Genomic DNA, 25933 nt, shown 5'->3' on the forward strand with positions numbered 1-25933 from the left:
TCGCGCGCACTGGCGTTTGGCCTCGCTGCCCCTGTTGCGTTGCTCCTGTCGGATGTTCGGGAAAGGCGGCGAGGAGGGGAGGAGGGGTCCTCCGGCGGCGGGCGCGCCGCGAGCGCAGCGTCCTGGGCGCGGGAAGGCGAGGCTGGCTTTGGCACTGGGAAAGCGGGCGCACCGCACCTGAGTACCGGGGGGCTCCTGACCCTCCCCAGCGGCGGCACGCCGGGCTTAGGTCGCAGTGGTGGGGAAAAAGCGCCTTTTCCTGCCCGCGACACTCCGCAACGCACCTGGGGAGCCCCCAGGTCTGCGGGAGCGCGTGCGCCGGGCGTGCGCGGGGCGGGGCGGGCTCCTCCGAGCAGCTTTCTGGGGCTGGGGTGGGAAGGGGAGGAGGAAATAAAGTGGGGGTGGGGTGTCTGGAACTTAGGCCTGCCTCCCACCACCCCAACCCCCGCCCCGCGGCCACCTTCCGCCCTGTAATTGGCCGCCCGCTGCCTTCCTTTCCTCTTATCTGATCCAGGGCGCCTGGTGGAGGGAAGCGCTGGAGAGGAGGCGGCGGCTCGGGGCGCGCGAGTGGGAGCCGGGGAGGGAGAGGGTGTGAGAGAGGGGGAGAGGCTAATTAAAAGGGGCGCCAGGCGGGAGAGAGCCGTGCGCTTCCACGAAGCAGCTCGCGGCGGAACTCGGATCTCCCCTAGGCACCAAGAGGTCCCCAACCTGGGCTGGAACCTTGCCCTGCACAGGTCAGTTCCAGCCTTTCTCTGCCCTTCCTCCGGTTGGCTTTGAAAACGCTCTTGGTGAGGTAGGGGGTGGGGACGGGGCGAGCGCCCTGCGGACGCAGTGCAGACGGACCTTCGCTGCGCGCGCCCTGGATGGCCCGAGACCTTTGGGCGGGGTGAGACCGTGCACCCCGAAGCCTCCTCGCGGGGTCACTGCGCGGGGAGATTGGACGCGCTGCGTGAAGCGAATGCAAAGCCAGTGGCGATGCCTTGCCCTGCTCCCGGGAGCGTTTCTCTGCGCTTGGGTGCTGTGACCCTGCGGCGGGAAGAAGAGGGTCTAGCTTGGAGACGGCGGCGACACCAGCATTTCCAAGCAGAAGAGGCTTATTAGTAAAGGCAGCAATCTGGTGAAAAGGGGCTTAGGGACTTGTCTTGGGGAGCTGTACGTAAATAGAAAGCACACTGTTTTTATTTAGGTTGTATTGGGGATCGCTTGGGAGAGCAGTCGATGGAGGTCATGGGGGACAGCTCACCCAGGCACTCCTTGGTACCGCCTCAGATTAGCGCTGGGGACCAGGCACGGAGGCAAAGAGGACCTCCAGACGGAGCGCTTTGACGTCGGATGCTGGCGGTGGCTGCGCTGCGACTCTGAGCCTCGGGAAAGACAGATGTTTCGCGCGTTTTGCTTCGGGTGCAGCTTTGAGATGCTCCACTAGGCTGTGTTGTTGGAAGGTCCTCTCTGCCCCGGCTCCTCCACCCCTCACCTCCCCCCATTTCAGCCCACGGGACCCCTCCTGCCTCAAGCCTCCTAGTGCGCAGTGTCCACAAGCATGACAGGTCAGGGCCCGGCGCAGAGGAGCCCGCGTGGGGCCCCTGGAGTGGCTCCATCCTGGGTCAGGCTGGGCACAGCCCGAGTGTCCAGACCACGGGCGCTCAGCTTTAGGAGCTGGGTTCTTGGGTCCTCTGTGCGAAGCGCGCCCTCTGGCGTGTGAGCTCAGGGTTGACCTGGGGTCGCCCCTTCTGCTTAGACTTGTGCTTGGGGAAAGTGCCCAAATGGGGCTTGTGTGCATTTCTCACGGAGGCCTGTATTTCCCCCTGAGAGTTGCTTCTGGAACTGCTACCCAGAGCCCCACTCCCTTTGGAAGTTTTGGACTCCCTTCTGGAAGTTTCTGAGTCTGCTGCTGGCAGCAGCTGAAAGAGATGGGAGGGAACAGGAACAAAGAAATATGGGTATAAGACTTTGGTGGCTCTGTAGGGAGCAGAAATGGAAAGGAATTTTCCCGAAGTTCCCCTATTAAAGGCTCTGGGGCTCCTCAGCTCCGGGGGGCGGATGGGAGCACCTCCGAGCAGCAGCAGCATGTGATAAAGGCCTGGCTGAAATTCAGCACAGGGGCTTAAGCTGGGTGCAGAGAGGAGAAATGGTTTCTGACCGGTGGCCCACTTCTACACACAGAGAACTTGCTGATAAATTTAGATGAGTGAGTGAATAAATGAGTGAATGAGTGGGTAGCATTTGGATTTTTGATTCTGAAAGAGCAACTTGGAGGGATTTCCTCTGAACATGGCCCCAATATGTGGTTACTGTAAGACAAGCTTTAGGGTGGTATTTTTTTATTTTATTATTATTTTTTAATCCATACCTGAGGACATTTTTCCATTGCTTTTCAGAGAGAGTGGGAGGAAGAGGGAGAGAAAGATAAAAAAAACATTGATGCCTCCCGAACATGCCCCTACAGGGCCAAGCCTGAAACTGAGTTACTTGCCTGTGGCTGGAATTGAACCCAGGACGGTTCAGTCCGCAGGTCAGTGCTCTAACCACTGAACAAAAACAGCTAGGACAAGAGTAGTATTTTTTTAAATAGCTTTGTTGAGATATAATTAATATCCATATAGGTGTACCATTCTGTGTTTTTTAGTTCACAGAGTTGTACAACTATCACCACCATCAATTTGAGAACATTTTTATCGCTTCAAAAAGAAAACCTGTACCTGTTAGCAGTAACTCCCCATTTCTTCTCCACCTGCTCTCCCCCACCCCACCCAGCCCCTGGCAACCACTAATCTACTTTCTGTTGACATTTCATATGAATGGAAGCATGCAATATGTGTGTGGTCCTTTGTGACTGGCTTCTTTAACCTAGCAAAATGCTTTCAAGGTTTACCCATAATGTTCAGGATACTCTCTAGGGAAACACTGGGCAGGCATCTCCTCATGCCTGGGGAGCCCTGAGCCGGGACCTGAGTCTCCACTGCAGCCCTGACCTCCTGAGGGTCCCGTTGGAAGGATAGGAGTGACACTGGTGATGCTTCACAGTAATTCCCTAGGTAGGATTAATTGGAACCCATTGGAATTCCTGGAGCAGTTTTGGGTGGGTCCCAAGCTTCTGGGTTGATGGGAGGAGCCCTTTGGCACTTGTCCTGCTGCTAGGGGTCCAGCTGAGGATTTCAGAGAACTTTTGGGCCTTCTGTGCATGACTTGGTTTTCAGAACCAGCCAGGGCTGGCCTTAAGAATGGGCTGAGCAAGCTGGTGTTGTTTGAGTGGCACTGGGGCAGCCCCGTCCACCAAAGAGGCCCTTTAGAGGTGTGTTCCCTCTGGCTTTTAAATACTTCCTCATGCCACTAAGTAAAACACAAACACATGCACACAAAGTGAAACACAAAACCTATTTTCAGCTGACAGTCTCTGCAGTTACATGACTCTGGAGGCACATTTGCTGTCATTTAATCCAAACGCAGCCAAATGAACTGCTGTTTCCTGGCCCTTTGAGTGTAACGTAAAATTCCTTTCAAGGACAAGGTCCTGCCTGAATTGCTGCAGGCTGAGGTGGTGCTGTTTGAGCATCACTGAGCTAACAAATTATCTGGGATTAGGACAGTTTGTATAGAACAAGGTCGTTGGTAAATGCACTGGATTTTTCCTGGGGGGAACAGAGAGGCCAGCCAGGTGGGAGGAGGGGGTAGGTAAGAGGAAAGTGACAAAAACAAACTTCATTAGTGCTGCATGTCAGGAAAACAATCTCTTCTTGCTTCTTCTGTAACTAAATAAGTGGCAGGGATCCAGTTACTCTTCTATATAAAATAAGCCTTGAATGAACATCAGACCTCATCCTGTTCCAGTGGAGTTCCAGTGTGTGTGTGGGGGCGGAATTGCTGGCTTTTTTTTTTTAGAGCCTATTGAGTATCTGCCCTTGCCTCTTCAGAAGCACACGTGTTTCCCACTTAAGAGATCACTAAGCTTCAGGGACATAAACTGCTTTGCCTAGAATCACAAAACCAGCAAGCAACGGCTACCTGATTAAGAAAAGTCTAATGAGATTTGAACTCATCCCGTTGGACACAGTCTCCATCAGCTTCTTGGAGGACCGTGGGGGAGGGGTGTGTGACTGGAAATGGATGATGTCCCCTGAGGCCACACAATCTAGTAGGTGAAGCAGGATGGGAGGCAGACAGATATGGGTGAAAGCTAAAACCGGCTCCTCCTGTGCTCTACCCATGTTCCTTAATGTCGCCTCATCCAGAAAATGGGGAGAATGGTAGCCACGTTATAGGGTTGTTTTAAGATCTAAGATCATCTAGAGCAGAGCCTGGAACACAAAAATGCTCACGCTTGTCTCCTGCCTCTTTTTCCTTTCCACTTTTTTTTTTCTCTCTTCCCTCTTTCCCTCTCTCTCTCTCTTTTTTTTTGCAGGGATTATGACAAGAAAGGAGATGGGAAGTTCTGAGATCTGAGTGTCTATTTAAATCAGGGCTCAGAGTCTAGACTCCCTGTTTCTTCAAGGCAATTCTTTACCAATGTTCTTGGTGAACTTTTCTGCCAGTTGGGCATTTGTCAGTGGAGCTAGCCTCGCAGGTGTCCCTGACTCTGGATTTTAGGGATCGGTGCTTGGTCTCTTTCCTTCCAGAAATTATCGGAGTTATTTATGAAAACTGATCCAGAAGAAGGCTGGGCTTTGCTGAGTTGGTCCGAGTATCTCAAGATGTGTCTATAACTAGGGCTACTCGGGGGACCCTGTATTGGAAAAAGATCTGCTCCTGGGTGGTTTTATGCCTGATTTTGTAGAGAGGATCTCACTGAACTGATATCTAAAAATGATGTTCTCCTGCGGGTTGGTTTTTGCTTCCATTCTTCCTCCGCTTCCCAGTCTTGCCTCCTGCCATGTACTAAACCGTGCTAAGCGCTCCGAATGCAGTGGCGAGTAACGCACCTCGGTAGGTAGAAATGCAAACAGCCAGTCACAATGCAGTGTTTAGTGCTTCAGAGTGGAACATAAAGGTTGCTGCTGACGGAAACACAGGAGGAGCTTCTGGCCCAGACTTGGAAGATCAGAGAAGCCTGTGCAAAGGATGAGATGTGTGGCTACCCTTTGTGCTGATTAAAGATGTAGAGATTTGTATAGGTAAAAGCCATTCCCCATGTCTTTGACCTAGGAGCTATGTCAGTCCTTAAAAGAAGAGAGAAAGAAAAAAAAAAAAAAAAGCCAGGCGAGGGAACATCCCTGAGTTAAGGAGCTATCACTTCAATTTGCCATCCTTTGGGGATGGTTTAGCCTTCTCTGGTGCAGGACTTAGAGCATCTAGTTTAAGACTGAGCAGCTGCATTTCTGAGGCTCATTTGCAGTCAAATCCCTTCTATTTGAAAAATTCATAGGGCTGTGCTTAACCTCCATAGGTCTTTCTGTGAATTAGAGAAAGGTGGTTCCTCTTGGGAGGCCTATGCCATTGGGAGAAGAAAACAGCACCCCTTGGCCAGGCCGGCATGGCTCAGTGGTTGAGCATTGACCTAGGATCCAGGAGATCGAGGTTCATTCTGGTCGGGTCACATGCTTGGGTTGCGGGCTTGGTCCCCAGTCAGGGGCATGCAGGAGGCAGCCAATCAATGACTCTCTCATCATTGATGTTTCTCTCTCTCTCCCTCTCCCTTCCTCTCTCTGAAATCAACGAAAACATGTTAAAAAGAAAACAGCACCCCTTCCTCCGGATAACACAGCTTTACATACAACTTCGAGAGCATAATATCTGCCAGTTTCCAGCATCACTCACCCTAGGCCAGGTGCAGATTGTGCAGTGCAACTGTGGACTGTACACATCACCCCAAACATTCAATTTCCAGTCATTAAACCCCCCGATATTTATTTGCCTGTTATGGACTTTGAACCTTTATTTATTTGTTTACTTTGTTAATCTTCACCAAAGGATATTTTTTCCAGTGATTTGTAGAGAAAGTGAAAGGGAGGAGAGAGAGAGAAACATCGATGTGAGAGAGACACATGGACCGATTGCCTCCCACATGTGCCCTGACCAGGGCTGGGGATTGAACCTGCACCCCAGGTACGTGCCCTTGACCGGGAATTAAACCCTAGACCCGTGTGCAGTGGGGAGTTCGCTCAGGGGAAAGAAGGCTAATCACCAAGCTAACAGCAACAAAACTAGGTCATAATTCCTAACTTAGATATGTTTTGTACTATGTCATGATGTTAACAGATAAGGTAATAGCCACTAACCCTCTAGCGCTTGTTTTTAGGTCAACCGCATTAGCTAATCCTGAAAACCCTTTTGATTATTTGGGACATGAGGGTGATAGTTTTCATTAAAGAAGAGACATTCTGGGCTGATTCATTAGACCTGTTTTTAGTCTTTGCTTTCTTATCAGCAAATCTGTATGACCTAGATCATCAACTGACTATAAAATTCTCCTTCTATAAAGTGGATTTTAAAGTTTTAACAATGTAGAGTTGGGGAAGACGTCATTTTGTCCAGTTCCTCTGCCCACAAATTCAGGAATCCCTTGATAACATATCTTACATGGATATAACTTAACCTGCTCCTGCCTGGGAACTTCTAGTAAAAGAGAAGCACCTATTCTAAGTGTTAGAGAATTTTTATATTCAAACCCATGTTTCTGTGGATTAGTCCAGTGATCCAAGTTCTATTTACAGCACCTGACAAAATAATCTTGTGTTACCTTCCACATGAAAGCTCTTCAAATATTTGAAGACCTCTATTATATGCCTTATTTTCCTTAGGCTTAATTAAAATGTGCTTAAAACATTCTCTTTTTTTTTTCCAGATCTTTGCATGAACTTGTCAACTAGACCTGCTAAGTCTTTTTCTAAATCTATGAATTGCTCTTAAGTCAAATCTCCCATATCTTCCTCTGGTTGATTATTTTGAACCAATGAAGCTGTCATCTGGAAAGTGATAAAAATGGAAAGGAATGTATTTAGAAAAGTTGTCATCCACCCATGCAAATCCTGTGCCTCTGTCATTACCTGGGTCTTCGTTTTTTGCCTAAACCTTTATGCCAAGTTAGTCCCAAAGCCTTAACAAGATGGGAGAGATAAGAACTTTTTATTCCTTCCTCCTTTACTAGCTACTCAAGTAGCAAATCCATTGGTGATGATCATTCCCTTTTCCTTTGCATTCTTTCAACCCATTGCTAACGTGCTACTTAGTACATTTTGAGAGCTGTGTTCTAAGTACATTAATATGATCACAATAATTCTATAAGGTACATGTTAATTTGCACATTTTATTGAAAGAGAAACCAAGTCATAGAATGGTTAACCCAGTTAGTCAAGGACCTCTAGCAAATTATTGGAGGGACTGTCTTCCTAACTCCCACGTTTCTATTTATATATTGCCACCTCGAGCTCTCTTTTCTGTTTCATACGTAACTTCATTTAGCTTTGCCACGTATTTACTTAACGTTCTTCCTTTTCAATAAAATTGAAAGTGAGCTGACTGGGGACAGGGATCAGATAGTATGAACTTTTGTATCTTCTTTAGTACCAAGTAGAGAGCTTTGGTTATATAGTAAGGCTCTCAATAAGTGATTGTTGGAGTGAGAATGTAATACTATAAATAATCTCTCTCAGTGCCTGGTATGCCAGATGGCTAGCTTCAGTTTTGTTTAAGTTTATAGTTTTTTTGTAAGTCAGCGCTGATTGAATAGAACATTATCCAAGGTTTGGGTGTGTATATGTGTGTAAGTCTACGCATATGTGTGCTCGCGCATGTGTATGAATGGTTTACGAAACTTTAGAATAAATATTTTAAGGAATTTTGATAAAATGAGCTGCACTCAGGGCTTCTTGTTAAATTCAACTGTACAAATGAGATTAAATAAAACAAACATATGAAGTAGAGGAAGGGTGAATTCGCCCTAATGAGGATAGTTTTAAATTACTGATTATAGAATGGCGACAGTGTTTTGAGAAAACTCGTACTAAACAATATCAACTTTACCCAAATTGGTTTATACCTTCTGAACTCAGAGCTAAGTAGCCATTTCTCTCATAATGTTTTAAACCAAAAAAAAAAAAAAAAAAAAAAAAAAGGCATTTGTTTTGTGCAGGCTTTTGGGCAAAGTTTCAACAAATTAGACTGACATTTTGGTCCATGTTAGACTATGTCAGGGCACTTTTATAGGAATTGGGATTTTTCTTGCCCCTATTTCACTGTCCAAAAATTTGGAAACTTGGCAGAAAACCTTGGGAAAACTCAAATCTACTTCTCCCAATATGGTATTACTCATCTTAATTTAAAATAAACAACAAAGAAGGGGAAGAATTTAAAGATAAGCTATGGCTACAAGACATAATACTCATTTAAAAAAAAAAAAAAAGTTGCCAAGACTCGTATAGCACTTATTTATTTACTTATTTATTTATTTAAATCATGTGAGATGGAGGTTAACTTCCACGGCAGCGTGTTAAGTGTTGCTCTAAACACTTGGATACAGGAACTGTGGTGCTCGGATGAGAAAGGGAAAGGCTATTGGATTATAAACCTTTTCTCCAACGTCAACAGTCTACCATGTGATCCCTGATAAAAGTCCTCTGCCTTGACGTGCATGACAAAAACACAGATGCCCGTCTTTTCCCCCTCTCCTCCTCTTTGTCTTGTTCTGATTGAACCCTTTGGTTATGATGTTTCCAGAACAAAACCTTGGGAAGAACATTTTGTTTGAGTTGAGGAACTGACTGCTGCTGTAGATTTCTTTGGGTGTCCTGGGCAGCTATCTAAAAGAGTCGCAGAATCCCTTCTGAACTTCTCTCCCAAATATTTCAGGTCATTCTCTCCACTTACAGCATCTTTTCAAATACCTTTCTTTTATCAGTTTATACTTTTGAGTGAACTATATGATGCCCTAGTGAATGAATTACTTCCTAATCCATTTTCTCTTGTTTGCATGTCCTAGATGATGACATATAGCTACTTTATTTTCAGTCTTCTTAAAATATCCCTATGCTCTCTGTTTCTAGGACTGGTGCTTCATCCCATGTGAAAATCAAGAAACCAAATGAAGATTTTTCGGTGCAAGATGCAGTACTGGATGTTACCAGTTTTTTTGGCAATTGGTTACTTTAGTGTCATTGTCCAGGGTCAAGGTAATGAAAAACTTAAAGATATTTCATTAGGGTCTGCGGCTCTAGTAGTCTTGGTTCTGATTAGTGTTTTACTTATTTATTTTATTTACCTGAATAGTGCTTCAACTGTGTTTGTAGGCAGGGTTATATGTTGGTTTTTACTCAATATTACCAATTATTTACATTGTAGAAATGTGCCGCAACTTTGATGAGGGTGACGACCTCACCAGTGACTGAGCATAGTAATTTTGTGGCAGTTGGTTAAACAGCTCATTCTTAACTTGTTTCTTTTCAGTCTGTGCAAATTTAATGAGTAACACAAATTTGCATGTTATAAAATCAATTCTGTTAACAAGGGGCTGTAATGTGTGTGTATCCCAATCGTGCATTTGTTTCTTAGAGTGTCTACAAAATATTCCTACCACTTCATACCTGGTCCTGAATTTTGCTCCTTTTTAAAAAACTGAGCACATAGTCTAAAAGTTACTAAGGGCCTAACAGAGGCTGCTGATAGGCCATTTAAAAAAAATCCTCACCGAGGATATTTCCATTGCTTTTCAGAGAGAGTGGAAGGGAGAAAGAGAAAGGGGGGGGGGAGAGGGAACGAGAGAGGAACATTAATGTGAGAGAGACACGTCGATTGGTTGTCTCCTACACAAGCTCCAGCCAGAGCCAGGGATCAAGCCTGCAACCAAGGTACGTGCCTTTGGCTGGAGTCGAACCCGGGACGCTTGATTTTAGCCCAGTGAGACCCATTTCAGGCTTTTGTCCCCCAGGACTGTAAGATAATACATTTTTGTTGTTTTCAGCTACTTTGCGGTAATTTGTTACAGCAGCAATAGGGAACTAATACAGTCAGTGTTAAAGGCATATGGGAAATTAACACTCCCCTCTTAAATCGCTAGTGAACAGATAATGCTTTCCCACTAGTGTGTCCAGGTGAGTCTTTATGAATTACTTTCTCTCTCCACAGAGTGTGAGCCCACATTGGCTCAAATAACTGTTTACACCTGGCTTAGTTCAGCATCTTCTTTTCAAGACAAGTTGTTAAATGAGCTGGAACACAGAAAAAGTAATGTGTTGGCTGCAGGGTCAGAATGTGTATAGTATGACAGAGTGGTGGCACCAGGACTTTCTCAGAATTTCACAGTAAACCTGTACTTGGTCCCAGCAATGTTTGTTTTGGGTGGTTACAAGAAGGAACCACTGAAGGTAAAGTAACTGTCATTTAAAAACCTCAAAGCATATAAAGTTGGAGACTTTGCATCAGGGCTAGATTTAACTTTATAAAGACCTCTGTGTTAACATATTTACACATGTTATTTGCTGTTATTAGTAGTCAAACATGTTTGGAAGTTGAGAATATTTTCCTTACTTCTGTGTTCGGCATCTTTATAATGGATCATGAAATTATAACATATTAGGCTCTCAGCAAGATAAAAAGAACCCTCTAGCATATCCCACAGTAAATTTCCCTCAAATTTTAATTTCTTCTATTTATAGAGCGTTTGGGCAATGCATGTAATTGAAAAATGACTGAGATTTTAAAAAAAACTAAGGTGTTTGTTGTTGTTGTTTGTTTGAGGTTGTTTTTAGATCACTTGGAAAAGTTAGCCAAATAATTCTCTGCTGCTTAAAGGTCTTTTACTTAATAAATATAATGTTGTTCCATCGACACAGCACCCTACACTATGTTTTGAAGGGGAAAACACTCTCAGTGCCCATACTGCTCCATCTCTATCAGTCAGAGATTTTTGGTGCCAAATAAAAGAAACTCATTCTGGCCAATTTAAGCAAAACATGTATTTACTGTAGGTAATGAAGTAGCTCATAAAATTAAAGTTAAATAATTAAGCTTTGAAAAGGGTAGGATTTTGGGAACATCCTGGATGTAGTTTCTAGAAGTAGTGACCTTTTTTTTTTAGGGCATGTCTTTGGAATGAAATGACTGGACCGATTTTCCATCCTGCCATCATTGGACAGATTCTTGGGAGAGTCAGCCGGACCTCCTACCCCTGAGCCAGGGGAGGATGGTTGATTGATAGCACAGCCAAGGCCCCGTGCAGTGAAAGGGAGTGTTGTTTTTTGGAAGAAAACCAAGGTGCTGCTAGAGAAAGAAGAGGGGAGGTGGGTGTGGGGAGTGGAGAACAGAGGATTTCCATTTCAGTGTTCCTGTGTGAAAAGTGGTGTTTCAAGAAACAATGAGAATATTTCATTGGAAGCAAACCTTTGCATAGGTTGTCACTTGTCAAAAGAGCAAGATTTCAGTTGAGTTTAGTTAACGTTAAAGAAAGGAAGGAAGAAGGAAGGAAAGAGGAAAGGGAGATAAGAAGGAAGGAAGGAGGGAAGGGTAGAGAAAATTAGCCTTTTAATGAACAGACATATTATGAAATAAAATTTCCAAAGTACCTGATAACAGTGAAACTGCAATGGAATCGCATAAATGTTCCTTTTCTGCCCACAGGATTTGATTTCTATGAGAATTATTGCAGTGAAATTCTTGGGGTTTAAAGAAAACCTTCCCTCTTAAAAATACAACACAATGGAACAAAAATACCCCATATTTTACAGTAACAAGCCTACTTCTAGAGAAGGAGATGCCCAGTGGGCCCTCCTTGGTCTTCCTCCTCAATCCCCTTTGGGATGAAGTGCACATATTCACAAATGTTGTATTTGGCCCAATCCCACATAGGAAGTCTGGCTTCACCATACAAAGAATGAGTTTGTTAGCTTGCTCTTGGTTCTTGGTGTGGGTCAGACATCGAGCTTTACACTTGATTTTTGTCTTTTTAAAAAGCTTAGGCGTTTAACTGACACAAATCAACTTTTGAGTCAAGTTCATGCAAGCATTCACAATTATTACTGGAATTAAGTATCTGTATAGGAGCTTTGTGCTCACAAAAAGAAAAACCATGGGTCTGGTATTAAATATTCACAAGTTTTTGTTCCATGAGATAAGAACAATGATTTCTCCAGTGCACTTACAGTGTTTCTGCCAGTCTTGCTGCCCCGGCTTTGGCACAGGCCCCGGTGCCCCCCGTATAGAGAAAAAGGAGCTAACTGTGAAGTTCATAACTGTGACCTTATGCCTCTTTCTTTCTTAACTAGCATTTCTTCTTTCCAGTGCTTTCCCCCTAAAGGCAAAAACCTAAAGGAAATGTGAACTTTTTGTCTAAGATTTTCTTTTAATGATCGTGAGAGCATTTATGCTTATATAGGCAATCGATGTGGCCCATTGATAAGAGAAAATGGTGTATTGCTATTTGCTAGCAGTTGTAATGGGACTGTAGGCACACGAATCATTTGTAAATTGTTTAAAGAGTTGAATATTGATGTGTTTGGATACTGATGAAGCACTTGCTTCCTAATCCATTCCCTGGAGTAGCTCAGTGGAAGCCAGTGCCACTCTGGGGTCCGGAGCGCCGTCCGCGTGGTCTGAGCGTGCCCCTGGTGTCAGGGCATGGCCGGTGTTATCCGCATTAAGCCCTCATAGGTTCAGAAGGTGAGCTATAGACTCTAAACTGCAGGCTGTAAGCTCAGAGCACATTTAAAGAACAGCAGCCTCGGTAGAAAATGCTCTAAAGGTTTCTAATCTTTAACCTAGGAATCCTGAATGGTGTTAACTTCTTTGCCCTCCTTGGGATGTCAACACACCTGGGGTGCTGACAGAATTGGTTGACCCTCTTGGAACTGCCTGGACTGAAGCCTCCATTCTGCTGCTTGTCCTTTCCCACTTGACGGTTCCCAGGCACACCAGCTTTCTTTCATCAGTGCATTCATGCAAAACTTTGCAATAAGCTTGGCCAATGATGTCTGTCGGCCCACTGAGATTTGGCTCAGAAACTGGATATGTCGGTTAAATTTTTAAAATTCTTACTTTTAATTTTCTTCCATAAGTAATAAAACCTATCTATAAGTAGATTTCTCTCCCCAAGTTTCAGACTAAGCAAAATAATAATGGTTTCCCCGTTCATCCAAATGTGTGAGTTAGCCACCTTCCTCTTCTATTTCAAAGTCATTGTCCTTATGATGAATCTATGTTTTCCCATAATCCAGAGAAGTGTAAACTCTTCCATTCGTGTCAAATTGAGAATGGGTAGCTAATGTTTTTGTTTTGCATGGCCAGCATTCTCTCCTGACAGGTCATAAAGGGCAATGAGAAAGAGAAAGCTCCTCTTAAGGTTGTGCGCTTCAGTGCTTACTGCTTTCAGATGAGTGGATCGTTTGTAGGGGAGTAAATTACTCCTTAATCTAGTTCAGTGAAGGATGACTTCTTAATACGGATCTCCTCCCAAAGAAGCAGCATTTTGTCTGTGGTCAGAGATGATCATTCACCAGTATGTGAACCTGGGCAAGTCTCTTAGCTTCTCCTTGGTTTCTTTATACATAAAATTGAGATAGCAATGTATTTTTGTGAAAATTAAACAAACTTCTGAGATTACCCATCAGATGAGATAAGAGGGAAGGGGAGCCAACATGTATTGATCATCTATTCTAATGTGTTATATCCATTACGCTGTTTAATGTCATCTATCATGGGCAGAAAGTATTGCTGTCGCCTTAAAAAGAAACAAGGCTTTGGGAGAAACAGTCACTTGCTCAAGGTCATTTATCTAATGAGTGACAGACTGGAAATCAAACCAATATTCAAACTGCATACGTGCTATCAGAGGGGAGTGGGTAGGGGGCTGGGTGGAAAAGGTGAAGGGATTAAGCAGAACCCCCCAAAATTCATAAACACAGACAACAGTGTGGTGATCATCAGAGGGAAAGGGGGTGGGGGAGGTAGAAGAAGGTACAGGGGGGATGAATGGTGATGGAAGGAGACTTGGTTTGACTTGGGGTGGTGAACACACAATACAATATACGGATGTTGTAATATAGAATTGTACACCTGAAACCTATATAATTTTATTAACCAATGTCACCCCAATAAATTCAATAAAAAAGAAGAGCGTTTGCTTCCTTTCCCCACACTCTGTTTCCTAAGGTGAGAAAGAAAGGCTGGGCATAAAAGTGGGTAATTAGGGCATTAGCCTTTTTTTTGGACAAACTAATTTAGATATTATATAATTTCTTTTGAAAGTCTGTAACATTGATATAGAGTTTCAAAAATATGTTTTGAAGTTTGAATGAGTTACACAAAGAGTAATAACAGATTTACCCATTTTCTGAACTCTCAGAACAAATGAAATATACGGGGATGCTTCATGACCATGTGCTATGTATCGTTCTGAAAGGTAGAAATAAGCTACACTTGAAGAATAAATAGAAGTTTATAAAATGTAATTATTTTGTATTTGGCCTTTTTAATTTTGGTTCTTTACAATCTTTTTCTTAAGTGTTTTTAAACAAAGATCTTTTAACTATAATATGTCCATAATAGTCTTCTTAAATGATCTTATTATAATGAATATTGGATTACTGTAGTGAAAAACCTAAAGGCATAAAACAGGTCCTACTAGAGTTGACTGTCACAGGTCACATGTTCCAAGAAGAAAAATTCATCCTTGTAACATAATGAAAGCATTTTGCAAGATTGGCTTCTAATTTTTAAACTAGATTAGAGTATTAAATTCTAACCCTAAGTCATAGTTCTTTGTCATAAGGCCTGTACTGTTTGAGAAATGCTTATCTCAAGATGAAGAAACAAATCTCTTAGGTTTATGTTATTTTGCAAACTGATTAATTCATTAATTGGATTGTCGAAAGAGCACATTTTGAGGCTGAAGAAATCTTGGGTATTTTGAATACATTATGTTGATTTTTTTATTTAGCGTAAATGGTAGGTTAAATGTTTTAGCCGTTTTTTGTTTTTCCTTTTCAGTGGCTCCACCCACACGGTTAAGATATAATGTGTTATCTCATGATAGTATACAGATTTCATGGAAGGCTCCAAGAGGGAAATTTGGTGGATACAAACTTCTTGTGTCTCCAGCTTCAGGTAAAAACCATTAACTGTATTTTCTAGAGTATAGCAATGTTTACACATAGGTAACTAAAAATGTGTAGTGCTAAATGTTGCTTTAAAATCATCTGGAAGTTTTTTTTTTTATTAATGTAATATTTGAACTTGATATCTTACATTCTAATTAAGGAAATAATGTTCCCAAAGTATAAAGAATGGCCATTGAGTTCACCGTAATTCTCCTCAGGCAAAATTTCCAGGCTATCAAAAATTCTTACTACATATGTTTCAACATAGGGTGAGTACTTTTGGTCTAAGGACACTTAAAAAAATACCATACATCTGGATGGCCAACAGTGGTGACTGGCTGAATACATTATGATTCATTAACCTGATAGAATATTATTCAGCAATTATAAATTAAAATTATATAAGCCTAGTAGATATTGTAAAAATAAGTGATAAATTAAAGCAGGAGAAGCAAAGTTAAACAAATTTATTGATCAGGAAGATAAAGTAGTTATGTAAAAAAAGTTGCTCGTTAGTATCTCTAGTACCATTAGCTCTCATTTCTTCTAGGATCCATTTTCACATAGTACATAATATGTACTTAATAATAACACATTTGTATAATATACATGTATATTTATATAAATACTTTTTTTCTTTACTGATGATAAAGATGGTTGTATGGAGGTGGACTCCTTTTCCGTTGGAGACCTTTCCCCAACTCATTAAGTCAGGCAGACAGATGGTCTATTGTTCTAAGTGAGGACCTCTTACCTAATAACAGATTTAAAATCTCAAACACAACAAGCGGATAGAACACCTGGCTTCTTGCTCTGTCACTAAAAAGGAACCTTCTTTTATTAGCAAATATTATACATAGGTTTCTTGGAATGACTTCTGGTTTAGTGCTACCAGATGCCAGCTTTCCCTGTGTTGGCTGACAGAAGTGACTCACTTGTAGAAAGCAATATTTTATTCTCAAACTTTGTTTGGTTCAGAGTTTTCATTTTGGAACATGGCCCAATTTTGAAATAACTCTGACTTTTAAAAATATAGTTTGTTTTCTAAAATAAGCCATTCTGGGAAATTTCAGTTTAAGAGATTCTTGAACATTAGTATGATTCTAAAGGTCAAAATATAAATTGCTAATATGTGGTACAGCTGAGAACTTCCCATGTCAGATCTCGAAAGGTGAATTTTTCTTCCAGGTGATGAATGTGTCAACTTTTCCTCATTAATTGCTGATAATACCAAACTATGAAGTGCCCCCATGCAGGTGCCATTGAGGAGTCAGACATTTCCAACTCTTGTTCACACACCTCCAGTAACAAAATAATAATTGAGGGCTAAAGCAAATTATTCCTTCATAAATACTGGGTTTATTTTCCTCAGTGACCTAATGTCCTTCATGCAGCGGCCCAATCGAATAAGACAGTCTTGACACTCTGGTATCTGCTTCATCAAACATAAAATAAATTGAGTAAATAAAAAGAGTAGTAAGTATATCTAGTCATTAATGGGTTTTGTAGATGTTTAGCACTACAAGATATGTTTCAAGTATTGTTTATATCAATTTTTTGTAAAGCATATTTCATGGTATCCTGTAGGAGGCTAATAGCTATTATACAACCAAATAGTTTAATGGTCAAATAAATTTGAGAAGTGCTATTTTAAACAGAGTTTAAAGCTTATTTATTGCAGGATTCACAAAGCCTTTAAAATAATACACCGCATGCCTCTCAGAGAGGGATTCTTCTATGAAGTTTTCTAAGATAATTTTTTTGTCCTAGATGGGTTTTAATTGATAGAAGTTCGTGAAGCCAGATTTAACATCTTGGACACAAATGCATTTAAGGAAATGGATTTTGGCAAGAGAAACACTCCATTCTGCCTTCTTATAGCAGGAGGCATGGATGATGATAGCATCACATTTCAGACTTAATGTCATTAATTTTTATTACAATGTGATTAAAATGTATTATAATCTGTGTTATGTTTTATTAAACCAGAGAATTTCAGGCCCTTTGTGCTGTTACTTTTAGAAGTGCACATGCTTTAAATCAATTTCCCTTTTCTCAGACATAGTAAACACTCCAGAAATTAGAGAAGAAAGGTATATTTGAGATTTTGTATAGAAGACTGAGTATTTAATCCATAGCATTTTAAAGGAAAGCCTTAGATGTCAATCTAATTTGATGGAGAGATAATGAGGGTTTGGAATCTTTTCATGAACCAGGCTAACTTTTAAGTAGCCAGGTAATGAGTGGTTCCTTCAACATCCTGAGCCAGTGATGCTCAGATTTAAGATAATTAAATTGCTAGAGCTTCAAGGATGCTTTGACCCGCTTTAGAAAGGCCACAGAAAAAGTTCCAGCATAGATAATTGCATTCAGCCTGCCCATGTCTTTCCTTTCACTTTTAAATGAAATTCTTTCCTTGAGGAGTATATCTGATGTTGACGGCTTCCTGTCCTCTGATCTGGTACTATTGTTTTTCCTATGGTAAAAATGTAATCGAGTGTTATGATGAAAGATTTTTGTGAATGTGTTTTTATCTAATTTAGACAACCAACAACTTTAAGTTTTCTAATGCAAAGAGTACAACTGAACATGAAAAGTATATTAAAATTAAGTGCTATGCACATACATACCATAATATATAATTTTAAATGTTTTCCCCTTTTAAAATCTTGATTGCTGGTTAGTAAAATCTCTTAATGTACACAGTTCACCTACTTTTTAGAACTGATTTATCTTTCTGTTTTATTATAGGTGGAAAAACCAATCAATTGAATCTCCAGAACACTGCGACAAAAGCAATTATTCAAGGTCTTATGCCAGACCAGAATTACACCGTTCAACTTATTGCTTATAATAAAGACAAAGAAAGCAAGCCAGCCCAAGGTCAATTCAGAAGTACGTATTTACAGGTCTTAAGGTGCTGCCATGGGACCTGTCCCAGCTGTATGAGTTTGAGTCTGTGGTAAATATTGGAACAGGCTAAAATTCTAAATTGTTTAGGTTTGAAGAGATCTTAAAAGACATTTAGTATAATGCTCCATGAGCTCCTTCTATCATTAATACTCTTCTTCTGCCTCTTGCTCCACCTGTTTCACTACCCTTTAAGTTTTAGTTTTCAAATGCTATTCCTGACACTGCTGAACCTTCCCCAGACATCTTATCTATCCAGCATGTAATAGGTGCTCAATACATACTTAACGAATGACTGAATGGATGGTGCCTCTGCCTCCTCTATGGTATTCCTAGTAAGTGCCAGTCCAGCCTGTATAAAACCAACCTATACAACAAGGAGTTTAACTCTTTCCAATAGCGAATCAGTTGACATTTATGTTGGCTAGGTCCCATGATCAACAGATTTGTGAACAAATGCAACATGGTAAATATTAGAGAAAGAGACAAACTTAGGACTCTGTGAGGGGATGTTCTCTCTCTGCCCCAGTAATGGGCTGGGAAGAGAGTGGATAGGGAATGGCTTCGTATTTGAACTACTTCTCAAGTAGTCAGTTGTGCAAACAAAGAAAGGGTGGGGCGTGCAGAGAAATTCTAAGCAGGGCAGAAAGCGCTCAGGCAGCCCAATCCGTGTCTGCACCATTTCATTAGAAATTGAGTTTAAAACTTGTTCACATGGGCCCTGATTCTTCTGCCTTTCAGGAGATATTCATTCATTCATTCATTCATTCATTCATTCATTTTTTTAAATAAAAAAAGATATTGCTTGTCTACTAAGTGTCAGGCCCTATTCTGGGCATTGGGACATGATAAATCCCTGTCCCCATGGACCTTATATTCTAGTCACTAGAGACTATATCAACTTCTTCTTGGAGGTGGCCTTTCAAATGTGGAGGGCACAGCTCTGTGTATCATGAATGCAAACGGGAGAGGCCCTTCCTGCTTAACTTTTTGTGTTCCTTCATTGTTAAGATAGACTCTTCAAAGCATCCGCCTTATAATTAAGGACAATTTTAAACATAATAAAAAATGAGCAGAATAGTACAATGAACCCCTAAGTATCCATCACTGACTTCAACAATTAGCCATTCGTGGCTAGTCTTGTTTCATCTCTTACCCCACCCCCCATACTATTTTGAAGCAAATCCTAGACATCATTTCACGTAACAGTAGCTTTTTAAATCTTGCCACTGGGATTAAATCCACAAATGGGAGGCTGTGGGTTCTAGAACTGTGTGTGCAGCAGGGTTTATCTGGATTTCCAATCTCTCCCTCTCTTTTTTTCTTCCTCTTCTAAGTAATGTTTTATGAGACCTATTTTGTGACTTTTTTAAAAATTAAAAAAAACTCCACAACTTTGTTAACCTGCTACCTCTTGAAATTTGTGAACAAAGATGTTTGGTAAATCTGTCAGCAGGACATACAAATGTTTTAAATGTTGCATTCTTTTGAGATTTGCATTGTCTGGAAACCCAGGGAAAGGTTTTTAATGTTATTTTCAATATAAAACAGCTTTCTGTCTCAGTTTATTGGCACTGTGCTTCAGTTGCTGGCCTCTGACATTCCTACATGAACAAGCAAAATAACTTTAGTTTGTGAGACGCAGTAAAAGGGACAAGGGGAAATGATCATTTTACAATAGTCTGAAGGTATTGTGATTACTGATTTCGCATATTCCACTGACCGGGCAGCTTAAGAAACACAGGTGGCCTTTAGAAGGTTTCCCAGTAGCTATTTACTCTAAACACTTAAGAGAACTTGCCTTTGTTTTCAGCTCCTGTAGCTCTGCTGAAATTATCTTAGTGAAACAATCTAACTGGTTAGTTGGGTAAATTATATGTAAGCTTATATTTTTTAGCTATGCTGTTTTTATTGGCAGGGTAGAGAGATTAGCTCTACCCCAAGAACAGTTTGTAAGAATGAGATTACAGTAACTTTGTTTGGATGGCTTTTTCCCCATTTTGCATTTCAGTTACATTTTTGCTCCCTCTGAAATGGAGCTAAAGCCTGGTCTCCCTTCCCTGGAAAATTTTCATGGGTGGATCCAGGAAAATATGATCCAGACAACTCCTGTAAATACAGATTTGGAATTGTGTAGGGAATTTAATTCTTCAGAAGTCCATCTTATGAGACAGGGAAGCCCAAGAAACAGTCTTTGTGTTTTGAAGACAAAAGCCGTGTCTGGTGCGTGCATTTGACCAAGCAACTCAACCTTGTCTAGCCTCAGTGACCTCATCTGCAAATGGGGGTGATGACTTGTACGTATTATTGTGTGGATTAGCTCGTTTCAGCACATAGGAAGGGGCACGGTAGCTAGTGTTAGGATTAATGCCACTTTGCTTTGACAGTGTGTCTTCTACTGATTCTCCCCCTGTGTGAGGGAGAATGCAGTTTCCTGTGACATACGTGTTACATCTTATATGTGACCTAGTGGCCCGATTCAAGATGACTGTTATTTTTTCTCCTTCATTTGTTGACTGGTTGATGGCCCTATTCTATTTATTTATTTATTTATTTATTTATTTATTTATTTATTTATAATATATCTTTATTGATTTCAGAGAGAGGAAAGGAGAGAAAGAGAGAGAGAAACATCAATGATGAGAGAGTCATTGATCAAGCCCTCAACCTGGGCATGTGCCCTGACCGGGAATCAAACCCTGATCGCCTAGATCCTAGGTCGATGCTCAACTGCTGAGCCACGCCCGGCCGGGCGATGGCCCTATTTTAGCAAACTTTCTTTTCAGCCACCATTTGCCTCTTCGGAATGACATTTTGCTTAGCTCTCCCTGCAGAATTGGCTCATCTTTCAAAGTCTGCCTCAAATGTCATTTTCCCGGTGATGTTTCCCAAGTCCCTGCAATTATTCTTTCTCAGATCTATTTCTACTTTTAGCACTGCTCAGCATAATTTTCTTATATTAAAGTTGTTGACTTTTTTTTTTTCCCCCACACATGTAAGCAATCTGAGGCCATGGCCTATATGTGGGTGGGATTGAAGATGTAGATTTGGAAATTACCCAAGGAAGGGTGAGAATTAAACTTGTGAGATAATAAAATTATAGGTGGGGCATACAGAGATGCAAGGCAGATTTAGTATATCATGCTTTAGGAATGGAAGCAGAAAAAGGACCCAAAGAATGAGACTGTTAAGGAGGGGTCACAGGAATACAAGAAACCCAGGATAATGTCTTTGTAAAACCTGAGGAAAAAGAGAATTTAATGAAGGGGGTGTTCCATATGACCCAGCAGTTCCACATCTGGGTATCTGATCAAAGTAATTTCTTAAGTGTTTTCTACACCTTCTCATGACATGGGTGCAAAGAATAGCACTTCCAGCCTTTGGGACTGAGATTCTATCACGGAGCTAATTTCTACTTAGTACTCTCAGTACTTGCAAGGGTTTTAGAAAAACTCACTGATTATTTTTTTTAGACTTTAACATAACATGCTGCTGTACTTCTACTTTTCTTCCAGTTAAAGATTTGGAAAAAAGAAAGGATCCAAAACCCAGAGTCAAGGTGGACAAAGTAAATGGGAATAAACCATCTGTACCAGAAGGTCAGTTTTTTTTTATTTGCTTATTTTGGGGGTTGAGTTGTTTTAGTAACACAGGCAATGCACACATATGTGGCTGTTGATCCCATCAGAAGATGGGATCTAATGTGAAAATCTTCCTCAGCCCTGTTTCACCCCTCCTTCCTTCCTCACACATCGTAACTGTCAACACTTCCCTTACTTTCCCGTATTCAACACACCACCAAGTTCTAGTGAATTTATTTTCTGTTGAAATACTGACACAATCTGTTCATTTCTTTCTGTGTCTATTGCCAGTACTCAGCTAAGGTTCCATTTCTTTCTTGGATACTATATATATATATATATACATATATAAGCAAAATCTCAATGGGTTCTCTACTTAGAAATTAGAGCAATCTTTTAAAAATAAATCTGACCTTATTTTCTCCCTATACACATCTTAAAACCCCTTCAATAGCTTCCTACTGCTCTTAGAATAGAGGCGGTATCCTTAGCAAGACCTCCAAGGCCCTGCGATGTCTGCTAACAAACCTGCCTTCCTCTCCTTCGTCATCTAACAACTCAATGCTTTTTACCCACTGGCCGTCTCTCAAATTCTTTAAAGACCATGGTCTCTCCCATACAAGTCATAGCACCTGCCATACCTTCTGCATGGAACACCCCCCACATCACCACTCTGCTTAAATACAGTTTTTCCCTTTCAAAGCTCAGTTCAGTCATTATTTTTTCCTAAATATTTCCTAACCTTTCTCCCCTATTACAGGCCCTCATACAACAACTAACTCTTCTATGAATATACAAACATAGGTACAGTCTGCTGTATTGCATTTCTTGTTCTGTGCATCACTTCGTCATTTTCAGAACTTTCTATGTTATTGCACAGAGGAGACACCATAGCCTAGTTGTAAACTGCATGAGCATTGCATTTGCCCGCCCAAATTCAAAAGCCTGCCTTTCCTACTTTTAAGCTTGGTTTTCATTTGTGGTGCTTGTTTCCTTGTTTGATGTGTCACTTTGGTTTGTGAGCTCATTTGTGGAATTCTTTAAAGCGTGGTTTAGGAGTGTGCCTCTCTAGAGAGGTGGGCTTTGGTTGGTACCAAATTAGAATCATTTTGTGTTAATTTTTTTGTCTTGGGACATTCAGAGCTGGTCCATAGTAACAAATTCATAGGAGAGACAATTTTCTCCCATATGGAACTTAGTATAATACAAATACTTCCTTTGTTGTCCCTCTTGCTAGAAAGCAGGTATTTTCCTAAGATCATTTTACTAAGAGCATAGCCTTGATGTGAGGCATTATAATTTATATTTTTAGGAATTCAAACAAAACCTGAGACAGAATTAGTCATTCAGAAAATAATCACTGGAACACTTGCAAAGTGCATTTTACCTGTGAGTAAAATTCTGAGATTTCCCTGAGGGCAAGGGGATGGGATTCTCTTAGCAATAGACCTCCAATTTTCTCTTGCCCCCCAACCCCATCTCTCTTGATAAGACAGTTTTCAAAGATTTTGACACCTTTTTTCTGTTGGCCTCCAGCTAATTTTATTATTCTTAACCTGTGGCTTCTCTGGTGGTAAGAAATCATAGCTCTGCCTTACAGACGTTTTCATTTTTAAAAGAACTTGTAGATATCTTTTTTTCTTTTTAATCAGACACTTCTCAGCTATGAACATTGCTATAGATTTTGGCAGAGTCTGTCCCCCTTAGGTATGCTTGGGCTTGTCTGACGGATACCTTTTTTCTTGTCTAAGAATTTTCTGTTAAACATCTTGTTTCTATACCTGCAGGGCTGTTGGTGTCAAATTGAGCAGGTGTTTCAGCCTTCGAAATGGCGCAATGTCAGGATCTGTTTGTTGTTAATAAATTGAAGTAACAGGGATGATTGAGTGGTTGTATTTTTCAGAAAATCACCTTGAACAACCAAGGTAAACATATAGGCAAATCATGTAGTACTTCATACAGAGCTGAAAATAATTGTGAATGTAATACACTGGCTCCTGGGGAGAGGGTGTTTTAGTTTTAAGTAGTGATGGTTAGGCCAAGTACCCTCTCTTGGGTTAGTATTAATTTATGATAAACAGGAAATAACCAGAGAATTGTACAAATAAAATTTTAGAGCAAGCTTTATATAAAAGTATTTTAAAAGGACCATATCTTTTCAAAGGAAGTAAAACCCGTTTTGGGTATCTTCCATTGTGGTAGGTAGAGTTTGGAGTGGATAGATAGGAAGAGATGGTAAAGGGGGTGGGGCTAAGAATGGAGTCAGAAGTCTCAGAGATGAGAATGTTGTTTGGAGGAAGAAGAGGAATTGCATTATGATGAAGTGAGAAATAATTATGGACAGGTCAAGTGGAGCTGAGTTACGGAGAGCTTTGAAGAGCACAGTGAATAGTTTAGGCTTAACTTGGTAGGTGGGGGAGGGAAGAAATAATCTTAAAATTTAGAGCTGGAAGGTACTTTGAGAGTCATGTAGTTCAGGCATTTGGGAAGATGGTTGAGGCTCTTCAGCCATGCCATCAAGGATTGTCTGACATCTGCTTTTATTGACAAAGATCTCACTGTTTTCCGAGGCAGTGGTCTGTGGAAATCTCAACTGTTAGAAAGTTCTTTCTTGAATTGAGTTGAAATCTGTCTCTTTGTGGGCATACAGAACACTCCTAATTGCCCTTCTGTATGACAGCCCTTTTAATATTTGAAGACAGCTGTCATGCTCTCTCCAAGTCTCTTGTGGTTTATGAGCAAAGGAGAAATGTGATGTTTACAGGATTGCCAGTTACTGTTGAGATGCAGGGCCGTGAGTGACAGAAATGTTCTTTTGGCTGTGGTTCAGGGACTTGGCATCTCATGCCTGCAAGTTGTCATGGTGTTATTTATTCCAGGTTAGATATTGCAGAAATGAGTATGCCTTTGATTTCAGGCTATGTTTGATTGCAAGGCTTGGCAATGTTTCCTCCCTCCCTCCCCTCTTCCCTCCTTTCCTCCCTCCCCCTCCCTCCTTTCCTCTCTCCTTCCCTCCTCCTCCCTCCTTTCCTCCCTCCCATCCCTCCCTTTCCCTCTCTTCTCCTCTGCCCCCCACCCCCACTTTCTCCCTTCTTTCCTTTCAAATACTTCTGTGATAAGAGTTGAATACTCCAATAGCTAAGTGATTTAGGCTATGGAGTCAGTTCTGGATTTGAATTCCAGCTTTTCTACCTGCCCAGTGTGATGATGGGCAAGTTATTTAACCTTTCAAATTACTTAACCTTTCTTTTTTAGTGGAGTGAGAAGAACATCTATCTTACAGAATTAATATCAGGCTTAAATGGAAAAGACATATGCAAAGCATCTGATGAAAGCAGTCATTAAATGGTAGAAAGCAATGAAAAGTGTCTGCCATAGTCAATAAATAAATGACTATATGATTAATCAAGGACATATATATACATAGAGAGAGAGATTTCTTGTAAGGAATTGTCTCATGTGATTTTGGAGGCTAGAATCCCAAAATTTGCAGTTGGCAAGCTGGACACCCAGGAGAGCCCATTGTGTAAGTTCCAGCCTGAAAACTGGCAGGCTCCATATCCAAGAAGAGCGTGTGTTTCGGTTTGAGCCCAATGTTCCGACTCAGGCAGCCAGGCAGGAGCACTTACCTTTTACTCAGCCTCTTTGTTCCGTTCAGGTCTTCAGTCAGTTGGATGAGGGCCACCCACACTAGGGAGGGCCATCCGCTTTCCTCAGCCTGCAGATTCGAGTGTTCGTCTCACCCAGAAACACAGACCGCTCAGATGTCTGGGCACCTCATGGACTAGTCAAGTTGACACATAAAATTAACTACCACTATGTAGTATATTTCTAGGAAGCAGGAAGTTCTGCAAAGAAACATAAAACAGAATAAGAGAAGACAGGGATGGGAGGTGCCGTTGTAGGGTGTAGTCATCTGTCAGGGATGCTTTGAAAGGCAAGTCTACTCCAAGACTGGACTAAGTTCACTTTGATTAATGTGAACCCCAAGTACAACTGAAATCAGCCTCCTGCTCCCCATCTGCTGATGGACAGATTGTAACGTTAATCCGACAGGTAACTAACTAGTGGCCATCCATCATGTGAGGACATCGTCTGTGGTGGTAGCAACATGGTGTGATGGGAACGGCATATTGGACCAAATATTTAGAACCACCAAGCCATTCACTTGTCTGTCTGAACCTCAATTTCATTTTCCGAAAAATGAGAACAATTAGTGGCTCTCCACAAGGATGTTGTATTAGATGTGCCAATGTATTGAACAAACCGTTTCAGAACCATTGAACTCTTAACAATGTAAAACGATATTAACTCTTTTTTTTTTTTAATCCAGCGATGCAGCTGAAGCCAATCATGAGAGCGACCTCTTAGTTTGAAAACTTGACCTGAAGTGAAAAAATTGTTCTATGACCACAGCTTTCCTTC

The 25933-nt window shown here is 41.3% G+C and overlaps 1 protein-coding gene across 3 annotated transcripts in view; it reads left to right on the top strand.

Moving 5' to 3' along the window:
• Positions 1–636: 636 nt before the first annotated feature.
• Positions 637–25933, top strand: part of COL14A1 (collagen type XIV alpha 1 chain) — a 158824-nt gene continuing 133527 nt past the window's right edge. For all 3 annotated transcript variants that reach the window (XM_016207753.2, XM_016207755.2, XM_016207756.2), the window contains exons 1-5: positions 637–734; positions 8976–9101; positions 14908–15024; positions 17769–17912; positions 21443–21526. In XM_016207753.2, coding sequence (XP_016063239.1) covers positions 9014–9101; positions 14908–15024; positions 17769–17912; positions 21443–21526 — 433 coding nt within the window. In that variant the 5' untranslated portion in view covers positions 637–734; positions 8976–9013. The remainder of the gene's footprint in view (positions 735–8975; positions 9102–14907; positions 15025–17768; positions 17913–21442; positions 21527–25933) is intronic.

This window comes from Miniopterus natalensis, chromosome 16 (assembly GCF_054644295.1).
Source record: "Miniopterus natalensis isolate mMinNat1 chromosome 16, mMinNat1.hap1, whole genome shotgun sequence".
NCBI classification, from domain to species: Eukaryota; Metazoa; Chordata; class Mammalia; order Chiroptera; family Miniopteridae; genus Miniopterus; species Miniopterus natalensis.